The 21,717-nt window shown below is 33.4% G+C and overlaps 1 protein-coding gene across 2 annotated transcripts; it reads left to right on the top strand.

Annotated features, from left to right (window-relative positions):
- Positions 1 to 17,841: 17,841 nt before the first annotated feature.
- On the top strand, positions 17,842 to 21,513 carry LOC122025375 (NAP1-related protein 2-like). 2 transcript variants are annotated; one of them, XM_042584180.1, is made up of 10 exons: positions 17,842 to 18,125; positions 18,912 to 19,034; positions 19,118 to 19,168; positions 19,373 to 19,444; positions 19,560 to 19,673; positions 19,761 to 19,822; positions 20,371 to 20,431; positions 20,609 to 20,652; positions 20,893 to 20,937; positions 21,065 to 21,513. In XM_042584180.1, exons 1-10 carry the CDS (start codon positions 17,982 to 17,984, stop codon positions 21,171 to 21,173), a joined length of 825 nt encoding a protein of 274 aa, XP_042440114.1. In that variant the 5' UTR covers positions 17,842 to 17,981; the 3' UTR covers positions 21,174 to 21,513. The 2 variants fall into 2 exon arrangements, with proteins under 2 accessions (XP_042440114.1, XP_042440115.1); XM_042584181.1 differs by having other exon boundaries at positions 17,843 to 18,125; positions 20,609 to 20,665.
- Positions 21,514 to 21,717: the final 204 nt, after the last annotated feature.

Genomic DNA, 21,717 nt, shown 5'->3' with positions numbered 1-21,717 from the left:
GAATATATTTGAATTCAAACATATTCATATTTAAAAATTCAATGCTCGCAATATATTGAGTCAAATTGATATTTGAGGGCATGGATATAATCAGAAGAACTAGATGAACATATACAAGCTAGTTTCATGTCAATCCGAGAATATTTGGTCTATTAACCAGTTTTGCCCAAAATAGTTTGATGAACTAAACATCCTCGGATTGACATGAAGTTAGTTCCTATATGTTTATCTAGTTTTCCTAATTTATATTTATACCCTCAGATATCAATTTGACTCAATATATTAAGAGCATTGATTTTATAAACACAAATTTTAACATGAATATAATCACTGCTCTCGATATATTGAGTTAAATTAACATTTTAGTGCATGTATATAATCAAGAGAACTAGTTGAACACATAGAAGTTAATTTTATGTCAATCCAAAGTCGTTTGGTCCATCAATCGATTTTGTCCAAAATCGACTGATGAACCAAATGATCTCCGATTGATATGAAACTAGCTCATATATGATCGTTTACTTCTACTAATTATATCCATGCCCCTCAAACACTAATTTGACCTGATATACTGATAGCAGTTATTTTTTATACATGAATATATTTAAAAACTTTAATTTATATTAAAAAATCATTGCTCTTAATATATTGAGTCAAATTGACGTTTGAGAGCAAGAATATAATAAGGAGAAGTATACGAACACATAAAAACTAGTTTCACATTAATCCGAGGTTATTTGGTCCATCAACCAATTTTGGGCAAACTCAGCTGATAGACCAAATATCTTTGAATATGAAACTAGTTTCTATGTGTTCGTCTTGTTCTCCAAATTACATTCATGCTTTCAAATATCAATTTGACCAAATATATCGAGAGCAGTGATTTTTTGAACATGAATTAGATTTTTCAAACACATTTATATTCAAAAAATCACAGCTCTCAATATATTAAATCAAATTGATGTTTGAGGGTATGAATATAATCAGGAAAATTAGACGGACATATATGAGATAGTTTCACATCAATCTAAGGTTGTTGTGTCCATCAATTGATTTTGGGCAAAATCGACTGATGAACCAAGCATCCTCTGATTGATATGAAAGTAATTCTTATATGTTCGTCTAGTTCTTCTAATTATATTCTTACTCTCAAACATCAATTTAACCTAATATATTGAGAGTATCGATTTTTTAACACAAATTAAATTTTTTGAATATATTCTTATTTAAAAAAATCATTGCTCTTAATATATTGAGTTAAATTAATGTTTGAGGGCATGAATATAATTAGGAGAACTAGAACGCATAAAACTAGTTTCATATCCAGGGGCGGAACCAGAAAAAAATTAATGTTTCCCCGTGCAGGCTTCTTATGGATTTGTTACCTTTTATCGTTTTTCAATCCTTCCTGGATCTTCTCGAGATCTGCTAGAGCTGTTAAGTTTTCTTATAGATAAAGGCATGGTTGTCGAAGGGGCGAAGGGAGAGATTTTTGTTTTTTTGTTTTTCTGTTGAGTGGGAGATTAGTCATTTTTGGTTGGGGATGGTGGGCTGCTAGAAGAGTAGATCCAAACTTTTGTTTGGCAGGGACGAAGTAGTGACTGTTTTTTTTTTTTTTGGATTATTATCCTGTGTGGTTGACAAAAGATCATTTATTGTTATTTTGTGATTACGGAATGATGGGAGAAGAGAAAGGCAAGATTTTTCATAGAATGAGGGCATGGGGGGTGTGAGTAAGAACATAATTTTATGGTCATGGTGGTAACTGGTAAGAAAGACCTACTTTTATGGGGCTTGGCTTCCCACTGTCGCATCATTTAAAAGTTTATCTGTAACCATCAACTTGCCAACCCAGCATTCACCCTGATTTACCTTCCTCCTACAATACCATGGGGCAGGCGTAGGGAGCCGCTGGGCGGCGGAACCCGCCTTTTGCAGCATTTAAAAGTTTATCTGCTATCATTTGATTTTCTATGTTTTTTCATGCTATTCCTGCACTGCATATGCTTGTGTCACAACTAACTTCGATGAAATTATTAAAATTAATGGATACAAAATTCCTAAAAGTTAGTGATTGTTATTGATAAAGAACAATGCTAGAGGAGAAAAGGAATTTCCAGTCATATGTGATTGTTATGATTCTTTAATGCTGAAATGGACACTAGAAGTTAGCAGAAAGTATAAAATAAAATATTAATATTTGAGAGTAATTGGGCCTTTCTCCAATAGATGATTAAAAGGAAAAAAAAAGCATACTGTGATGATATAGACATGCTGAAAGGTGATGAGTAAATTATATACTTAGAATAGTTAAATCTATTAGAGTGGTGAGTAGAAACTATAAGGGATTAGAGTGAGATCAAGAAAAATAATAGTGTTGATGGGTGACTCATATTTAGATGAAGGTCAATACGAGAGATACCATGTAAGATTTTTTATAATAAAATTTTGTTACAATTTTTCATAACAAAATTCTGTTGTGATTTTTCATAACAGAATTCTGTTATGATTTTATCGGATCTGTGGTTTATGCACTATTTATAGGGATCATTATAATATATTGTACAATTATGAGAATCATTGAATGTGATTCTCTCGAGTAAAAAGAATTCTAATAAAGCTTTAGTCGTTTTTTGGAGTAGGCACGTCGTTAAACTATGATAATTCTTCTTCTTCCTCTTCTCCTTCGCCTTCCTCGTGTTTGCTTCTTTTCTTGAGCGTCTTTGTCTCATTGTTCCGTGTGATCTTTTTCTCTCTTCCTTTTCTTCCGCATTAGAGGTTGAGAAGTGTTGCCTCCATCTCTTTGCGCAACAATTGATATCAGAGCTGCAGGTTTCGATGGATTTCTTCAACATGTCAGTGACGACTTCAGAGAAGTTTGATATGGTGAAGTTTGACGAAATTGAGAACTTCGGATTATGGCAAAGAAGAGTAAAGAACTTGTTGGTGCAATAAGGGAGTAAAGTATTTGATTATTATATATAATCTTAATTAATATATGTCAATCAAACAAATGAATGTAAAAAGTTTCATTATGACTAGCCTGACTTTAGCTATTTAACATTATCCTGAAGAAAATGAGTTGTTAGAGTGAATTCTTAAATTAATGCTCATGTGACAATTATTAGATGGAATCTATAATTTTAACAATAATTGTACTAAAGTTTCTAACCTTTGAATTTTATACCTATGCATAAACTACAATCAGATTTATTTATTTTTTATTTGACTTAATTACAAATAAATCATGATAGATAAAAAATAAGTCATGACTTATTTTATACCTAGTTCAAGTCATGGCTCCAAAGCTAGAGCCATATCAACAGCATTTCCTCTTCCTCTTTGTTGTTCTTCATCTTTATTTTCGACTGCCTGATCTTAATAACTTTAACATATTCTCTTTTTAGGAACGAATTCTCAAAAATGAACTAAAAAAAAAGTTTGATAATAGTTTTATTGTTTTAAAGAAAGTAGAAATATACACTGTTGCTCTTTTCCTTTTAGACTATGACGACCACCACACCATGCAACTAAATTCTATTCCCTCCCTCAAATTCATACAAAAGTTCATCCAAATATTCATTAACTGAAAATGAATAAGAAAAGGGAGAAAATAAAAGGCAGAAACAAGCAGTGCTTTGGCACAAGAAAACATGAAACTGTTCTTCAAATTCTGCATGGAATGCAGTGCAGCCCTTCAAGCGCAAGATTCATGCAGATTGTTCCTCAGGGAGACAGAAAACAAAAGCTCCATTTTCTTACGAGTTGAGTCATGCCAGAACCTTCTGAAACAGTCTCCTCAGGTTCCTCAACCATGATTGGACTGAAACAATCAGGGTACATAAATTCACTGAGAGAGCTCAAGCTTCCAACATTTGCAAGCAATGGCAGCTTGCAGCCTCAGGCTCCTTCTTGTCTCAATATGCATTGCTTTGCTGCTAGCAGGCAAGACAAGTGTTGGCTGTGTTGCTGCCAAGAAGCCTTCGATCCCTCGCAATCATGACCAAGTTGTGGGAGGTAAACAAGACGTGAAGTCCATGTCGTTTGCCAGGGAGCAAATGAGCAAAAGGAGGTTTCAGCGAGGGCCCAATCCGATTCACAACAAGGGAGATGAGGCCGTACTGTTTACTTATAATGAGCAAATGATCTTTTCATGACTTTAATTTGTACTATGTTTACGTATTCTCATTAAGCTTTGCCAATGATTCTATTGAGAACGTTGAAAGGTGAGTCACTGGTGAACTATCTTCGATGTTGATTGAATCACTAGACTTTAGGAAAAAACCAAGTGGAGGAAGCCAAAGGTGAAGAAGATCTTTGATCAGCAACGAGTAAGTCACTCCGACGTTCAAATTATTATAATCTTGATGAAAATAGCTAGTACTCTCTCCTCATTAATTGGATGTCATATTGGAGTAAAGAAAATGTCTCATTGTAGTATCTCTGTTATATGACATCGCTCATACTTCGTATTTTATATAATCATACCATTTCACGTACTCTAACAATCCATGCATGATAGCGTTTATAATGTTAGCTCACTAGATAAGGATCCATTTGGCTTAACGACCTGGCCCATTAAGCAAACGCTAGAGTCGGATGATTAATCTAAAGGAATGTGTGTGTGTTAATATATTTTAATCTCAAAAACGTTTTCTCTCCAAATAATACAAATGATGACCCTTTAAAGGGGAGACTTAGAATAACCATAAGTCAAAATACATTAAATACAGTTTATAGAATAACCATAAGTCAAAATGATGACCCTTGTAATTTTTTCTGGGTCAAAGTTAACCAAGTTGACTAAACTTGAGTTAGCTTAAACTTGAGTCTTGATTTTTGACAATATATGAAGATTGCTAGTGCAATTATCCATATGGGAGATTGGCGGTCAAATATTGACTAGAGGAGTCAAATAGGTCAAGGTTGACCGGATACTTAACTGGGAAGTCTTAACATGAGGTTAGGTAAGGGCAAGACCAATGGGAAGGTTGACATATGAAGAAAATCTAAGTGAGGCAATGTTGACCGGACATTTTGTATGAAAAAGTCCTAGTGGTCCTGGTAAGTGAAGACAGACAGAAAAAATCCTAGTGAGTGAAGTTAGGCAGTAAAAAAATCCCTGATGAGTGAAGCTTGTTGGAATTTAAGGGATGTCCTAAGGCAATCGCCTTACGATTTTTTCTATTTATTTAATAAGTATCGATTCACTATTTGAGTGCATATTATATGTTTAATTGTCTTAAACTTATTTACTGAATGTCCGTAATATAATTCACAGTATGAGAGAATTTGTGATTGGAATTTGTGATTGGATCACAACTAATGATTATCTCTACATGTGCAATTATGAATAAATTAAAATTTTCCTAGTCGTTGAATTGATACATTCGGGCATCATCAATTCTGTAAGACTATCATGGGTTATATTCCTTGGTTCGGCCAAGTAGTTCTCACTGGCTGGAGACATTGGGATGTCGAGAGTTAAACATGGATGCTGGTTATGGTAACTAGTTAAATTGGAGTGACTCGCTGTAAGATTTCATATAGTTTTCTACATATATATAGATATGTCTGTGAAGTTCTTACTGCAGCACGAGTGCAAGTTTCCTTCGACTTAAGATATACAACTCATCTTGGTCATGGAGATTTATACTTTGACATCTTAAGCAAGCATCTCATTGAAGTGTGGATCTGGGATGATTGGGTATAAGTTGAAGTGCCCGAAGGTATTTGGATAGCCCATAGAGTATTCACCGCTCCTTGCGAGAAGATGTATACCCTATGACCACTCATTAGAATTATTACTCAAAGTCTTTGGCCAAAGTATCACATATTAAGAGTGTGAGACTCTTGTACACATGTACGAGTAATTTGAATCTGTATAATGGGGAAGTATTACTTGGGCTAAGTGTGACGTAGTCAGCCTAGTGGGGACAAGACATATAGACCATGTCTTGAACCAAGTGGGTATAAGACGAGTGAAAAGAACGAGACACGACTCACTGTAACTGCTGAAGGGTTTAGAATTAATTCTAAGACCAACTATGATTTTCGGCTAATTGAGGATCATAATGTACTACTAGATGTTACTCATGATTATTCTATAAGTAAGCAGTTAATTATAGACGACCAAGATAAACCAGGAACCTATTAGGTCACACACACTAACGAGTCTCTAAAAGACGTAAAACAAGTTAAAAAAAAAAATAGGATTCTTAGATCATGAGATAAATATTTGATTGGACCATATATAAGATAAATATGAAAATATTTATCGCAATGGAAGTGTGGATGAGCCACATATCTTATAGAAGAGTTGAACCATATTTAGTTTAATCATGAATTAGTCATGAACCAACTTGATTTAGTTGTGAACCAAACCAAGAAGTTAATAAGCTAATTTTTGGTTAAGGGATAATGGGTTGGATTTAGGCTTTCTAATCCAACTCATTAATGAGGGCTATATATTAATATGGTTGAGAGAAAATTATACACATGAGATCATTTATTGGCTTATAAGATTTTTGAAAAATCTTAACCCAATTTCTCTTCTCCTCCCTCTCCCCTCTCTCTTTGTCGCCACTAACAAGGGGAAGGCTTTCCCCTTGTTGTCATGATCACCGCAAGAAAGAAATCTCTTCCTCTTCTCTTGATCCCTCTTCTTCGCTCGTGGCTAGTAACTTTCGAAAGAAAGACTTGTACTTAAGGAATTGTCTTGAGGAGTTTGGCATGGATACGAATAGAGGCGAGGTTCGACACGTTGCTACGGTTGATGCCCTTCTCGTTATAGGTCATCCATAAGATACACCTAGTGTAAATTTACTTTTCGTAAAAATTTAATTATGCGATCATGTTTGACATGTTGTATCCTTGTATGTGTGTGGTGCGTGTGACGTAATAATTTATGAATTATTATTTTTTTATTTTCTACTGTGTATATTTACGAAACGTGTTTTAGCACACACCGCATCAGACATATCTCAATAGTGGTATCAGAACCTGATCGTGCTTCGACATGGTCATAAAATTATTTTACGGTTCATAATTTATGTTGTAATTAATTTTAGATTTTTTTTGAAATTATTAAGATTTTTCTATTTTTGAAAAGTTTCCTAAATTATTAAAAAAAATCTATTTTTGGAAAGTTTCTGATATAATTTCGAAAAATTAAGTTTATAAATATTCTGTTAATTTAGAAATTAGCATTTCTGGATTTTTTTTAATTTTAAGAAATATTTTTTTTTAAATTTCCTAATTTGTTAGGTAATACCAAATATGAAAAGATTCTATTTTTTAAAAAAAAAATACATATATGAGATATTTTAAATTAAATTATAGAATTAATCTTTTCTTGAATTTTTAGATTTATTAAAATATTTTATTTTTAGAAAGTTTCCTAAATTGTAAGGAAATACCAAATTTGGAAGGATTTAAAAAATTATAAAAAATATATAGATTTGAGATATTCTAAATTAAATTATAGAGTTAATATTTTCTCGAATATTTCTTAAAATATTATATTTTTGGAAAGTAGTTTGAGGAAATATCAAATTTGGAAAGATTTGAAAAATCATAAAAAATATAATTTGAATTATTCTGTAATAAATTAAGAAATATTAATTATTTATTTCTTAAATGATTATAAAATTAATTTGGAGATTTGTTTCCAAAATAATTAAAGATTCTTGATTGATAGATAAATTCTAGATGAGATATGTTAATTAAATTTGAAAATTAATTTTCTAATTTAATTAGATAAATCTTAATTTATTAAAATTAGATTTATAACATATTTTTGTTTCTAAAATATAATTATAATATATGTAAATTTATGCCATGAACATACCATATTGTATGTCATGTATTCATTAATTATGACATAATTAGATTTTGTCATACGTGTGATGTGATTAGATTTTACCATATGTATGATGTGTTATGTTATGCCATGCGTGTGATGTGTTATGTCATCATTTATGTCATGCATGTGACATGTCATATCATCAATTATGTCATGCATGTAATGTCATGGAGATAGAATTTTGCATGATGTAAATGAGTCCTAAATCCCTTACTCAATATTAAAACCTACACCTTCCGTTAATTTGGTAAAAACTAGTGTTTAAGTTGTTGGTCAAAGTTAAGCTCAACTTGAAATTAAACATGTTCAAACCATAGAGATGCAATCTCATGATTAACGGGTTGGTTTCAAACTTGAAACGTTGATTTGTTGTGCTAAAGTCATGATCAATGTGGATAGAGGTGAAGTTGGATGATGTGCATTTAATATTTACTTATTAATGTGTTAACAATCCGATGTTTATACGAAGATTAATTAGTTGCTATTATAATGTGATAGTTGCATATAAGTGATATGCAATCGGTAAATATGTTATCTACTGTTATAGTTAAGAATGACTTGTTAGCCAAAGTCAAGATTATTCTTATCTATGGTGGATATCAACTCGGAGAAAACCTACCATGTCCCGAATTCAAAATAAGGGTATTTGAATTTGATAAATAAGCGGACTTTTATATAAATTATTTACATAAATAAACTCATGTCTCTTATACATTCTCATTTTTGTATTTATAGGTTAATTATTTAATTATGACTTCTGTTAATCTGTGTTTGATTTTGAACTCGGACAAATTGACTGGGCCGAACTTCTTGGACTGGTTTTGAAATTTGAGAATTGTTCTCGAAGTTGAGAAGCTAGCTTATATTCTTGATCAGCCTCTTCCCATCAGTCTTGATATCGATGCAACTGTGGACCAATGGTTGGCCCTCAGAAATATAAGGATGATTCTGTACTTGCAAGTTACATCATTCTAGTCGCTATGACTCCTGAATTACAGAAACAACATGAGCATTTGGATGCTTATGACATTGTCTATCATCTTCGTAAGCTATTTGATGAGCAAGTTAGATCCGAAAAGGTTCGAGGTCTCCAAGCTTCTCTTTTGCTCAAAGATGCAGGAGGGCTCGTCTGCAGTATAATACATATTAAAGATGAACGACTACATAGAGCGTTTAACATCACTCGATTTTACAATGGATTATGAGTTAAGTATTGACTTAATTATACATAGTTTATCGAAAAGTTATTCACAATTTGTGATGAACTATTGAATGAACAATTTTGAATCGACCATCCCCGAGATGATAAATATGCTCAAGACTGTGGAGCCTTCTGTTAAGGGTGAATAGAAAACTGTGATATTAGTATACTCTTCTAAGAAAGATTTTAAGAGAAAGCCAAAACATCAGGCTAAAGGGAAGAGCAAAAAAGGCCAAGACAGTAGAATCGGCACAAAAGGACTTATGTCATCATTGTGGCAAGATGAGACACTGGCGAAGAAACTGTAAGATCTATCTTGAGTCCATGAAGAAAAATAAGACATCTGATACCCCATTCTCTTCAGGTATTTTCGTTATTAATTGTCATGTTATTTCCTTAGACACTTGGATATTGGATACTGGGTGTAGCTCACATATATGTAATAATATACAGGGGCTAAGGAATAACAGAAGACTCATCAAATAAGAAACAAGTCTACGAATTGAAAATGAAATAAATATTGTTACAGTCATCATCGGAATATGCTGGTTAAAGTTTCCTAGTAGATTTGCCATCAATAGTTAAAGAAGACACATGGTAAATTCCCGGTGTGATTCAGACATCACTTTGTGTTTAATGTCATCATGCACATTTAATGTGGATTACGTGCGATCTACTTCAATTTTCTAATCGGATATGCTTTGGTGGTTCTTTTTCGAGGCCACATCTATTAATGCGATGTGATTGATCAAAGAGACTTGAGGTGTGAGTGAGATCGTAATGGTTACTCGGATGACGTTGATCTACGTGCTTGATCCGACAATTGAGGATTGATCCCACCTTTTTTATTCCTAAATATGGCGGTCACGACGAAGCGAGCAAAGATATATTAGGTCAAAAAAGAACGTCGCTGATATCACTTTCATTTGCTTCTTTCTCTACTGCTTTTGATCTCTTCGTCTTCGAGCTCTCCACGTCCAGCACCACCGTAAGTCCCCGTAACCCCCTTTAAGTTCACCTTCATCATTTCTTTTGGTCAACTTATTGGCCTTCTAGCCTTAGGATCGAATAGGCAAGTGTTTGATGTGTTGCTGCCAAGAAGCCTTCAATCCCCCGCCATCAGGACCATGTGACCGAAGTTCAATTGGATGTAACATCGATTCGTTTGCTAGGGAGTAAATGAGGAAGAGGAGGTTCCGACGATGACTCAAAAAATGGGGGTCTAAGCCAAGTTTGTCAATTTTTTATTATGTTGATCTTTGAAAGGTTTTGCTTTGAGTTACTTCGAAATCTTTTTTTCTTCTTGGATTTTTTTCAAACAATAGAATCATGTTCCAATTTAGATCAAGGAACTTTTTAATAAGCAATGACTTTATACACTGTTTACGGATTCTTATCAAGTTTGACCAACTTACCTCATTTTCGAGTTTTATTGGCTACTTCAACTTACTTTGACTGTTTGACTTGCTTACTCAAATTGATTACCCACCTAACTTGCTTAACTCTTTAATTGTCCAACTTATACTCGACTCACTACACCAGTACTTGTTGCTTGGAACACCAAATTAATCGATCAAAATGTCAAGTTAAACCGATCTATTAGACCACTTGGATGATTTGTGCTAAACCATTTGTGCTGCTGGCTCCTTGCATGCCCAATTTGTCTGGACCACGTGGATGGTTTGCATTAGGTCGTCATTGACCGTCTCAACTAAATTAACTAAATTGCTCGATCCAAATAATTGATTGGACCATCCATCATGACTAGCCCATCTAGCCCACTTCAGTCACACACAAATCCACTTCGACTATGAATAAACTTGTCTAGGTGGTTGAACCAATCAGGTCATTCCATCAACTTAACTTGATTGAATCTATCAATTGAAATATAAAATAGAAAGTATTTTCAAAACTTATTATATATAATTAATGTAAAAGTAATAAGGGTCCACGTGGTGGGTCCTTAACTGGGTCAATATAGACTCCTCAACTATCAAGCTGACTCAATCAGTTGAGTCATTGAGCTCCTCGAAGAGTCTTTCCCACAAAAACTGACTCCCCACTTTTCCCAAAGAAAGTCGACTCTCCACTCTTCCTCACAAAGGTCGACACCCCACTCTTCCCAAACAAGGTTGACTCCCCAATCTTCCTAATGAAGGTCAACTCCCCATTCTTCCGGACAAAGACCGAATCGGCTCAACCCCGTTGAACCAACACTCTTGCTAATCGACTCATCTCCAATGAACCGACCCTCTTGCTCAATAATCTTAGATCTACCGATCTAATCACCTCGTGTAGTCATCTCAGATCCATCAACCTGACCACCTGAATCGATTGGTAGTTGAAACCAATCGATTAAGAATGTTGATTTTGATTTAAGTAGTCTTATTTTAGTCCATTAAATTATGTTTAGTCAAGTTAACCATCCCAAATCTTCAGAAATACTTGTATAAGTATATTAGGGTAATTTTCTTGATGAAAATAAGAACGGAATGATTAAAAAAAACTAACTTAGAGTTTAGAAGGAGATTTGATTTTAATATTAAATTTTTAACCTATAAACTTAAAATTTTAGGGTTTGCACGTTTTTCATTTTTATTTTTTGAAAAATGTGTGTTTCTAAAAAATGATGTTTGGTTTGCATTTTCCTTATTTGTTTTCTAAAAAAAATAGATAGCATTTTTTGAAAAAATAAAGAATAATGAAAAGTCATTTTCTATTTTTTAGAAAACATGCGTTTTTTCATAAAATGAAAATGAAACATGCGTAAACCAAACGCACCCTTAGATTTCCTAAATGTTTAGGAACTCCAAGTCATTGTTAGTGTAATGATAGAAGTTTAGCACATGTTTTGAGGGGGAGTTCTTCCTTAAAGACATGATTTACATTTCTTGTTAGATAATGAAACAATGCAAAGTTAGGAGCCTTTATTGTTATGAATGCTCGAAGATGAATATTGGAAACAATGGAAGATTGAAAATTTTCATTGTGATAGATAAGGTGCTCACGGGTGAGAATGGGATACAATGAAAAGTATGATATTTTCATTAAGTTTCTTTAACAAAATTAACTTTTATGGGAAAGTTTTTTTGATGTGTCAAAGGAGGAGTAAATGTGGGGTTTAAGTTGGAAACTCACATTCATGCTTTGAGTATGGGATGAAATTAGAATTCGACTAATATGGGTTAGTCTAACTTAAACATATTGACAAACATAAAAGGGGGAGATTATTAGGAGATTGTTGGTGCAATCATCCCCGGGTCAAGGTTGACCGCTTGACTAAGCTCGAGTGGATTCGAGCTTGAGTTTCGATATTTGAACAACATGTGACAGATTTTAAATAGGTAAAGGTTGACTGGATACTTGACTGGAAAAGTTCTAATCAGAGGTTAAGTAAAGGTAAAGGTCCTGATTGAAGGTTAGGCGAGGGAAGTCCTAACTTGAGAGTTAGGCAAAACAAAAGTCCAAGTGGGTCAAGGAGAACCGCACATTGTCAATGTGAAGTCCTAACTCGAGGGTTAGGCAAAGAAAAGTCAAAGTGGGTCAAGAAGGACCGCATGTTGGCAAGGTAAAGTCTTAACTACTATCATTCAAAGGAAAATTTAAGTGGGTCGGGGAGGATCATATATTGGCAAAGGAAAGTCCTAGCTGCGGTTATACAAATGAAAATCCAAGTGAGTCAGAGAGGACCATACATTAGCAAAGAAAAGTTCTAACTGCAGTTATGCAAAGAAAAGTCCAAGTGTATCAGGAGGACCGCACGTAGGTAAAGAAAAGTCCTAAATGCAGTCAAATAAAGAAAAATTCAGGTGAGTCAAGGAGGACTAGACTTGGCAAAAGAAAAGTCTCAATAGGTCTCGGTTGACGGGAGGTTGGGCAAGATAACTCTAGACTCGGGTTAAGTGCGTTAGGATTGGGAAATCGATTGAGTCAAAGTTCAATCGACCAGAGAGCTTAGTTTGTGAACAAGGAGGGCTCGGATCGATTAGTCGATCAATCAAAGCCAACCCAATCGTTCAGGTGATTGATTGGGAGAAGAAGTTCACGCTGGATCAATTGTGTGATCAATTAAGCCTTGCGCCAATCGACCAGGTGATCGATTGGGTGTGCTTCTTCTTGATAAACGTTATCTTCCTGATCGATCAGCCGATCGATCAAGAGGAGTTTTCGTGAAGCACAGTAGCTTCTTTTGTGAGAGCGTAATCGATCAAGTGATCAATTAAGGAGACACGTAATTGATTAGGTGATCGATTGGGAGAAAGGAAAAAGAGTCGTTGTGAAATTTGGATGGCTGTGATCACTCGAATATGACGTGATAATCGATTGAGGGTAAGACCAATCGATTGTGAACCCTAAATCGCTAGGTATAAAGACGTTTGACAAGATTCAAACGCAACATTGCTTCTTCGATTCTTCTCCGCTTATCATCATTGGTTCTTAAAGGTTTTTTGAGCAAAGTGTTGCTGCATTTTCAAGCACCAAGAGATGATCCACACTAGTAAGAGATCAAAAGCAAAGTTATTTATTGTTGTATCTATTTACTTGTTCTTGTTGTATTTCTTGTTGTATCTCGTATTTGCTTGTACGAGACTTTTTCGTCTCATAGAAGGAGGTTTTCATAGTGCACTGTAAGTGAGAAGAGTTGACTCTTGAATTAGTCATCCCAAGGAGATGAATACCAAGTAAAATGAAGGTATTATCATTGCTTCGAATCTCACACTGCAACAAACGGAGCTAATCATCCCCCTCCTCTAGCTCGCCGAAGTGTTCTAACATAGATTATGAAATTTCACGACGAATTCTTTTTCGTCGCAAATTTGCAACGAACATACATTATTTCGTCGCAAAATTTGGCAATCATTTTTTTTGCGACAATAATTTTTTCATCACAAATATCGTTACAAATTAATTTTGCGATCATTTTTTTAATAAAATTATCTTAAAATGATCATTTTTATAGTGCGACATGATGTGACCTTACATGATCTTCTATAATACAGAACATGGATGACATGACCCTCTTATACAACGACATGACATTTATTTTTACTAAGATATGACATCCAACAATGATAAGAGAAGTGCTATTTCTTCTTCAGTAGTGTTATAAAATGAGTCCACTTATATGGGCAAAGGTACATACATATATACATACATCCACATTCCTAGCATATTTTCTTTTCTGTTCTTATTCTCCATCTCTCTTGTTAAAGATTCCACTTGAGGGTCGGAGTAGAAAGGTTGGGACATCCCAACCTCCATTCTAATACTCTCTTTCTCTCTTTCCACCTTTGCTAGCTTTTTAGATGATAACTCACTAATTCACCAGTACTCATTCGAGGATAAAAAAATAATAACAAAAATACTTTTAATGCCACTGGACAAATCTTAGTAGCAAAATAATTCAATATTCTTAATCAGATAACTTTCATTTCAATAATTGATTGCAAGTTATGATCACCAAAAGATTACATGCTATCCGTTGTTGTTAGGCCAGTGCCTTCACGGGACGCAAAAAGTAGTGTCATAAACTAAAGAAAATAAAGGAAAATTATATCTTTACCACTAATAAAGCTAGCTGGTATAATTCAATGGTGATAATACCCTAGCACGGACTAGTTTCAACTAGCTTGTCATGCCCATGCGACATCCTCCCAAATAATTTACTGCTAAGTGTTCAAAGATCTTTGGCCCATAGGTCAACCTCTCAAGTTAGGTCCGTGTGTCAACATCTTCTCCTCCTGAAGGTGAAGTTGCAACATCAATGAAACTTATCGATCTCTTCTTAGATCACCCTAAGCTTTATGAACTCTCTGTTACCCTAGAAGGGTCTCTCATTATACTTTTTGTTATAAATTTCAGTTTTTTATCGAATAGTTTTCAAAATTATCAAATTAAATAGGATAATTTAAAAAATATAAAATTCTATATCCAACTTCCATTTGATTCTTAATCAGTCAATTGATAAAAAGATCAGTTAAATCGATTTCTTTTACAAAATAAGTTAGACTGTGTTTTTTACCAATCAAATCAATTTCTTTCTGTGCCGAAATTTCATAATTTTTAGAGAATGAGTCGACCAATAATAAAAATTAGTCAATTGATTTATTTTTATATCAAATCGATTTTAAATTAGTCAATTGATTTATTTTTATATCAAATCGATTTTGTACAAAAACTGGTGGATGAAAAAATTCATTGTTTAAAAAATCATTTCTTTTAACATATTGAGTTAAATTAAAGTTTGAAGATATAAAATAAAGAGAAGTAGACAAACACATAAGAGATAATTTCATGTTAATTCAAGGTTGTTTGATGCATCAGCCAATTTTGGCAAAATCGACTGATGGAAACCGACTGATGGATCAAACGACCTTGGATTGGTATCAAATAAATTTCTATGTATTCGTTTACTTATACTTATTATATACACATATTCTGTCAATTTGATTCAGTATATTAAAAGTAGTGATTTTTTTAATATGAATTAAAATTTTTGAAATATTTGTGTTAAAAAAATCATTACTTTTTATATATTTGGTTAAATTGATGTTTAAGAACATGAATATAATCAGGAGAACTAGTTCAACATATAAGAACTAGTTTCATGTCAATCCGAGATCATTTGATCTATCAGTTGATTTTGTCCAAAATCGACTAATTGACCAGGTAAAATCCGCTGATGGACCAAAAGACCTTTTATTGACATGAAACTAGCTCTCATGTGTTCGATTAGTTTTGTTGATTATATCTATGTTATAAAAAATTAATTTGACTTAATATATTAAGAGCAATAATTTTTTTTAACATGAATTCACATGAATCAAATGACCTCTGATTTACTTGAAACTAATTTCTATATGTTGGTCTACTTCTCCTTATTATATCCATGTCCTCAAATGTCAATTTGTCTTAATATATTAAGAGTGTTGATTTTACAAATTAAATTTTTTAAACACATTTGTGTTCAAAAAAATTATTATTCTTATCAAATTGATGTTTGAAAATACGGATATAATCAGAAAAATTAACTGAACACATAAAAATTAGTTTTATGTCAATTCAAGGTTGTTTGATCCATTAACCATTTTTACCCAAAATCATTTTTTATACCATAGCGTTGTTCAAATAAAAGCAAGTCAGTCGACTGATTTACTCAGAATTTTAAAAAGCAACTGAACTAATTTTTTTTCTCAGTCGATTAATTAGGGGTAAAATGGGGAGTGAATATTTAATTTGGTAATTTTAAATTGTTCCAGGTAGTTTGATAATTTTATAAATTTAGTTGATAAAAAACTATTTATAATTATTTATTTGATTTTTTTAGAAAAGGAATTCAACCTATTTAATTGGACGAGGTATCATATATCTGTCGTAATTAATAGGTCTCGTAACATAGTGATCTTAGGCACGTGCATTTGCTTGCCTTATCTTATTCCGAGGGCCTAGAGGTGTAAATGAACCAAGCTGCTCGTGAGTTATTCAAAGCTCGATTCGATGAAAGCTTGTTTAATGAGGTTCGTTAAGATAAATAAACCAAGCTCAAGCTTTAAAATACTCGGCTCGTTAGCTCGTGAACATGTTCGTTAGTAAGCTCATGAATCAACTTTTAAATTAAAAAATAATAGTTTTATTTTTGAATTTATAGATTTTATACTATATTTATGAAAAATATAGACAAATATATTAAATTTATTTATTAAAATAAAATTATAAATTTTAATAAGAATATTATAATTTTCTTTAAATATATAATTTAGTTTTTAATGAATATTTAAATTTATAATTTATATTTATTAAGCTCGTTTAAGCTAGATAAAAGCTCGAATAAACTCATGAGTCATTAATATATTCGTTAAATAAAACTCGAGCTTGGTTCGATTATAAACGAGTCAAACTCAAACATTTAAGATTTCAACTCGGCTTGAGTACCCTACGAGGGCCCCTTCCTTGAGTATCTTTGACTGCTGGGTTCTTTGCGACATGTCCATAATTACGACGTCCATTAGAAATCATGATTTCAAATTGGACGACTGAAGAAGCTTGACGACACTCACGACAGTAGAGTATGGTCTATGCCTATGGAGTTGAGCCCGCTCACCAAGAACACTATTTGACTCTCGGATTTACACGGTACAGTTACCTCCACCGCCCCTTTTGTTGGATACGCATCAAACTTTGACATCTAGAAATATATGGTGGATGCGACTTTAGAACATCTCCAATGCAAACTTTTTAAAAGGTTTGTAAAGTTAAAAAAAAGTAAAAAAAAAACTTTAATGAGTGTGAAGATAAATTTTGAGATTTTTAGTTCAACGGTAGGTTTAATTTTTTAAATCTGTTTTTTTCTTTTGAAATAGAACTATTAATTATTAAAAAAAATAATATTACATGTTTGACTTTTAAAAAATTATTAAATATTTTATTTAATAGTTAAATTATACAATTTCTTTGAAAAATAAATATATTTGATAAATTAGAAAAAATATAAATCACTATAATTAAATTAAGATTCATAAATTAATTAAATATTAAAAAAATAAATTAAATTTAAAATCATAAGTTCATTAATTTATTAATTAAAAATTATAAATAAATTAAATTAAAAATGAGAATTAATTAAAATATTAAGTAAAAATTATATAGAGATATTAAAAAATAATAAATAAAGATATGTGATTGGTAAGATAGATATGTAAAAAAGTTGTATGAAGATTTTTTTAACTGTAAAAGGAATAATAATTTTTTTTCATTTCAATGTGACATATTAATTATGGAGGTGAGGATATCTCATAAAGGTTACGCATGACTGGCTCTGTTTAGGTATACCTCTCACCGCCGGTGGCTAAAACCTCCCTCTCTTCCGAACGCGCCGCTTCTCCGTCGCTTTAGGGAGTAGCAGAGTTAGGGTTTTGGATGCAGAAAGGTTTAGCAACCAGGATGACGGTGGCGGATAAAGGGAAGAAATCGAAGTTTGAGGAGGAGGGCACCGACCACATTGACGGCGAGCTCGTCGTCTCCATCGAGAAGCTACAGGATATCCAAGACGAGATCGAGAAGGTAATGGACTGTTTTAGATTACTTTGGCATGATGATTGACTTTGTATTTTGTGCTCGGTTGCTTAGCTTTAGGCGCGGAATCAATGCGCAGATAAAAGATTTTTTTTTTCTTGCTTAATTTTGAGGTATCCTCGAAGGATCCCAGTAACATACGGAGCGGTGAAGTTTGATTTCATAGTTGCTGTTTTTTTAAACTAAAAAGTGTAACTTTTTGATGTCCCGTTTTCTCTACTTGAAACATGCTTTACAACAGATGTTTTGAATGCGCTTGATTTCTTCTTTTTGAAGAACTTTATCTATCCAAACCATTTTGTTGAGCCCATGCAAAAATCTATTTGCTGGATGAAAATCATGGTAATCAAGTTTCAACATAGGCTAGCTCCGTAGTTTTTCTTGTAGTCTGGTTGGGTTGCTATGGAGAAAGTTTGTAAATTCCAGTTGCATTAGCATACATTTGAATGCTCGCACATGCATGTACACATACACCCACGTTGTAAATCCAACTATTGAAGTATATACTATAATAAGAAAACGTTTGAACTTTTGGTAGATCATTCTAGATAGTTATTTGTCATACCTTGCTATCGCTCAGTATTTTTGGTCCTGTATTCGTCATAGCAATGTTCACAGTGTCTTTTGCTTTTCTGCTACCAAGCAACAAACTGACAAACTGACAAACTGATTCAATGTGCAACACAAAAGGTCCTACCCAGAGAATCTCATTGAGTTTATCATTCTACCCTTACAGATGCCAGTCTTTTCCTTTATCATAGATTTCTTGTATAGGTGAATGAGGAGGCAAGTGACAAGGTTTTGGAGGTGGAACAGAAATATAATGAGATACGCAGGCCTATCTATAGCAGGAGGAATGAAATTATTCTATCTATTCCAGATTTCTGGTTAACTGCTGTATGTTATGTTCCTTCTCTTGCCTTGTTATGTATCTCAAAGAGATACCCAAATTAACTTGTTCAAGTTATTTTTGCATGCAGTTTCTAAGTCATCCAGTTATAGCTGATCTTATAACTGAGGAGGACCAAAAGGTATGATCTTTTCATCGTGATCTAATGAGCATGGGCATTTTAAACTCATTAAAACTTCCATTTTGCTCACAATCCATGATCTAAGAACTAATCTGCACTATCAAAGAGTCTGAGTGAAATCCTTGTGCCTTTGTCTTTCTCAGCACATCATTTACTCTTTAGTGATCCATAAATATTGTTGATGAGTTTGATAGCATTTTCCAGATATTGAAGTATTTGATTTCCTTGAATGTGGAAGATTTTAAAGATGTGAAATCAGGCTACTCTATTACCTTTGTGAGTTGTTTCTTTCATTGTAGTGCTCCATGTCTTGTACAACTAATTCTGCTGCTTATATGCTCTTTTTTATTCATTGTTATTCTTAGCATTTTGTATTTTTGTGTATGCCTAGAATTTCTCCCCAAATCCATACTTTGAAGATTCAAGTTTGACAAAGACATACTCATTCTTCGATGAAGGAATTACAAACATAACGGGCACAACGATAGAGTGGAAGGAGGGAATGGTAGGGATTATTATTGTCTTTTTTTGCCAACCCTTTCATGTTCAATTCTTTGTCATGTGCATCTAATTCTTGTGTGTTTGATTGCAGAATGTTGCAAATGGTGGTGTTCATGAAAAGGAAAGGGGTAAGAGACCCTTTTCTGAAGAAAGGTTTGTATGTGTCTTACTATCTTAATTCTTAGTCCATTCCAAAATTATAGCATGTAAAAAATTGAGGATCTAATACTTTGTTATGATGTCTGTGTTACTAGTAGCCTGTCCCTTGTTTGGCAATTATTAAGTTGCCTGCTTGATTCACTGTATAGACAATGTGCTCAGAAAACTTCCTCACCATGGATAGTGAACTACTTCAATTGCTTATTTATTCTATATTATGCTAGTTATAAAACACGCAACTGTTCTTTTCAAGCATGTGCATATTTGAGATGCTAAAATTTATATTGTTTGTCTCCTCAATTAACAAATAATAGTTTGTCTATAAGATACTGAATTTACGGAGATTGTGGTATGTGCAGCCCAACAAGTAACTTTTTATTTAATTTCATAAAAGTAGTTACAAACCAGACTTTTATGTGACATTTGAGTTCATTCAATTTTTTATTTTTTGGTTAGCTTGTGACCTTATTAATTTCTAGCTTGGCATGTGCATCTGATTTATGTGTTTTTCCTTGTTTATAACCCCTCATTTTATGATGCAGTTTCTTTTCCTGGTTCAGTGAGACTCAACAGAAAAATCTTGCGGAAGGATTTTCTGATGAGGTATATATTCTGAAGTTGTACTTTGACACATTGCTGATGCATTTTCACCTTCAAATAGATCATTCGGCTTAGCGTTGTATATATAATTATACAAGTTTTTTTTTTTCTCCTCTCTGCTTTATACATTGTTACATCTCACTCTGGAAATATTTTTTATTTTATTTTTTTTCAATTCAGGTGGCTGAGATATTGAAGGAAGATTTATGGCCCAATCCATTGAGGTATTTCAACAATGTGAGTTAATTCTCTTTTTGCACACCTTATCACTTGCTCTTAACTAATGTCTAAATGCTGCTGGATTGATACTTGTTGAACTACTAGAGCACAAGCATACTGCTTGACTATGTGATGCAAAGGTGTTAACTGTTGCTGAACGAACTATATTGAGGCTGTAATCTATGACTTCCTTTTTGTAATGACTCCAAAAAGATTGATCTGTTTTTTGGCCATTGCTTATACAGGAGGTTGACGATGAAGATTTTGAGGGAGATGATGATGATGATGAGGTACTTCTATGAACCATGAATGATTAACATGCTTGATTCTCTCATATCCTTTGTAGATATGGTCGTTTTAGCTGAGTTTACCGTTTGCTGATGAAATAAGGTTTTGATTGTTTAATCTATTTGCCAGAAAGGATCTGACTTCGACAATGAGGATGAATCAGGAGGCGACGAAGATGGTGAAGCAGACGGCACTTAAATGGAAAACCTCAAGCTATGCTGATCATCTCTCGACCTGAGTACGTCTGGTTGCAAAATGTCCCGAACATCAGCTCGTGAGCAACCTGTTTGAGCAGCCCCTGACTAGTGTTAGGCTTTAAATTATCTGCTAAATTGTAGTTGCTACACAAGCATGGCCTGCTGATTTTCTTGCGTAGAGCTTTGTGGATCTGGTCATCCAACGACTACATGCCTGTTACTCATTTCAATCCTATTGCAAGTTTATTGCCTAAAATGTGTATTTTCTTAATTCACAGTGGGCACATGCTTGTGTTGCCTTTTAATTCAAATTCAGGTATCTAACTCTTTCAATTGTATTAATTCGGGTAGATTAATCAGTCGGCATGATGTTTTGTTTAATTGTTTTTTATTTTTCTCGCAGATTTTCAAATATTTGAGCTTTTATTTTAAAAATACATTATAAATAAATAGATTATAAAATAAAATTGAAAATTTTCTTAAGGAAAGCTGTAAAACATAGGTTGCCCTTCTAGTGAGCTGGCGCGACGCCAGCTAAGTCCTACGGAGGTGGGCGCCACCGCAGCTACCAACAAAAATCTGACA

Source organism: Zingiber officinale, chromosome 9B (assembly GCF_018446385.1).
Source record: "Zingiber officinale cultivar Zhangliang chromosome 9B, Zo_v1.1, whole genome shotgun sequence".
NCBI classification, from domain to species: domain Eukaryota; kingdom Viridiplantae; phylum Streptophyta; class Magnoliopsida; order Zingiberales; family Zingiberaceae; genus Zingiber; species Zingiber officinale.
This window is presented reverse-complemented; position numbering and strand designations above follow the sequence as displayed.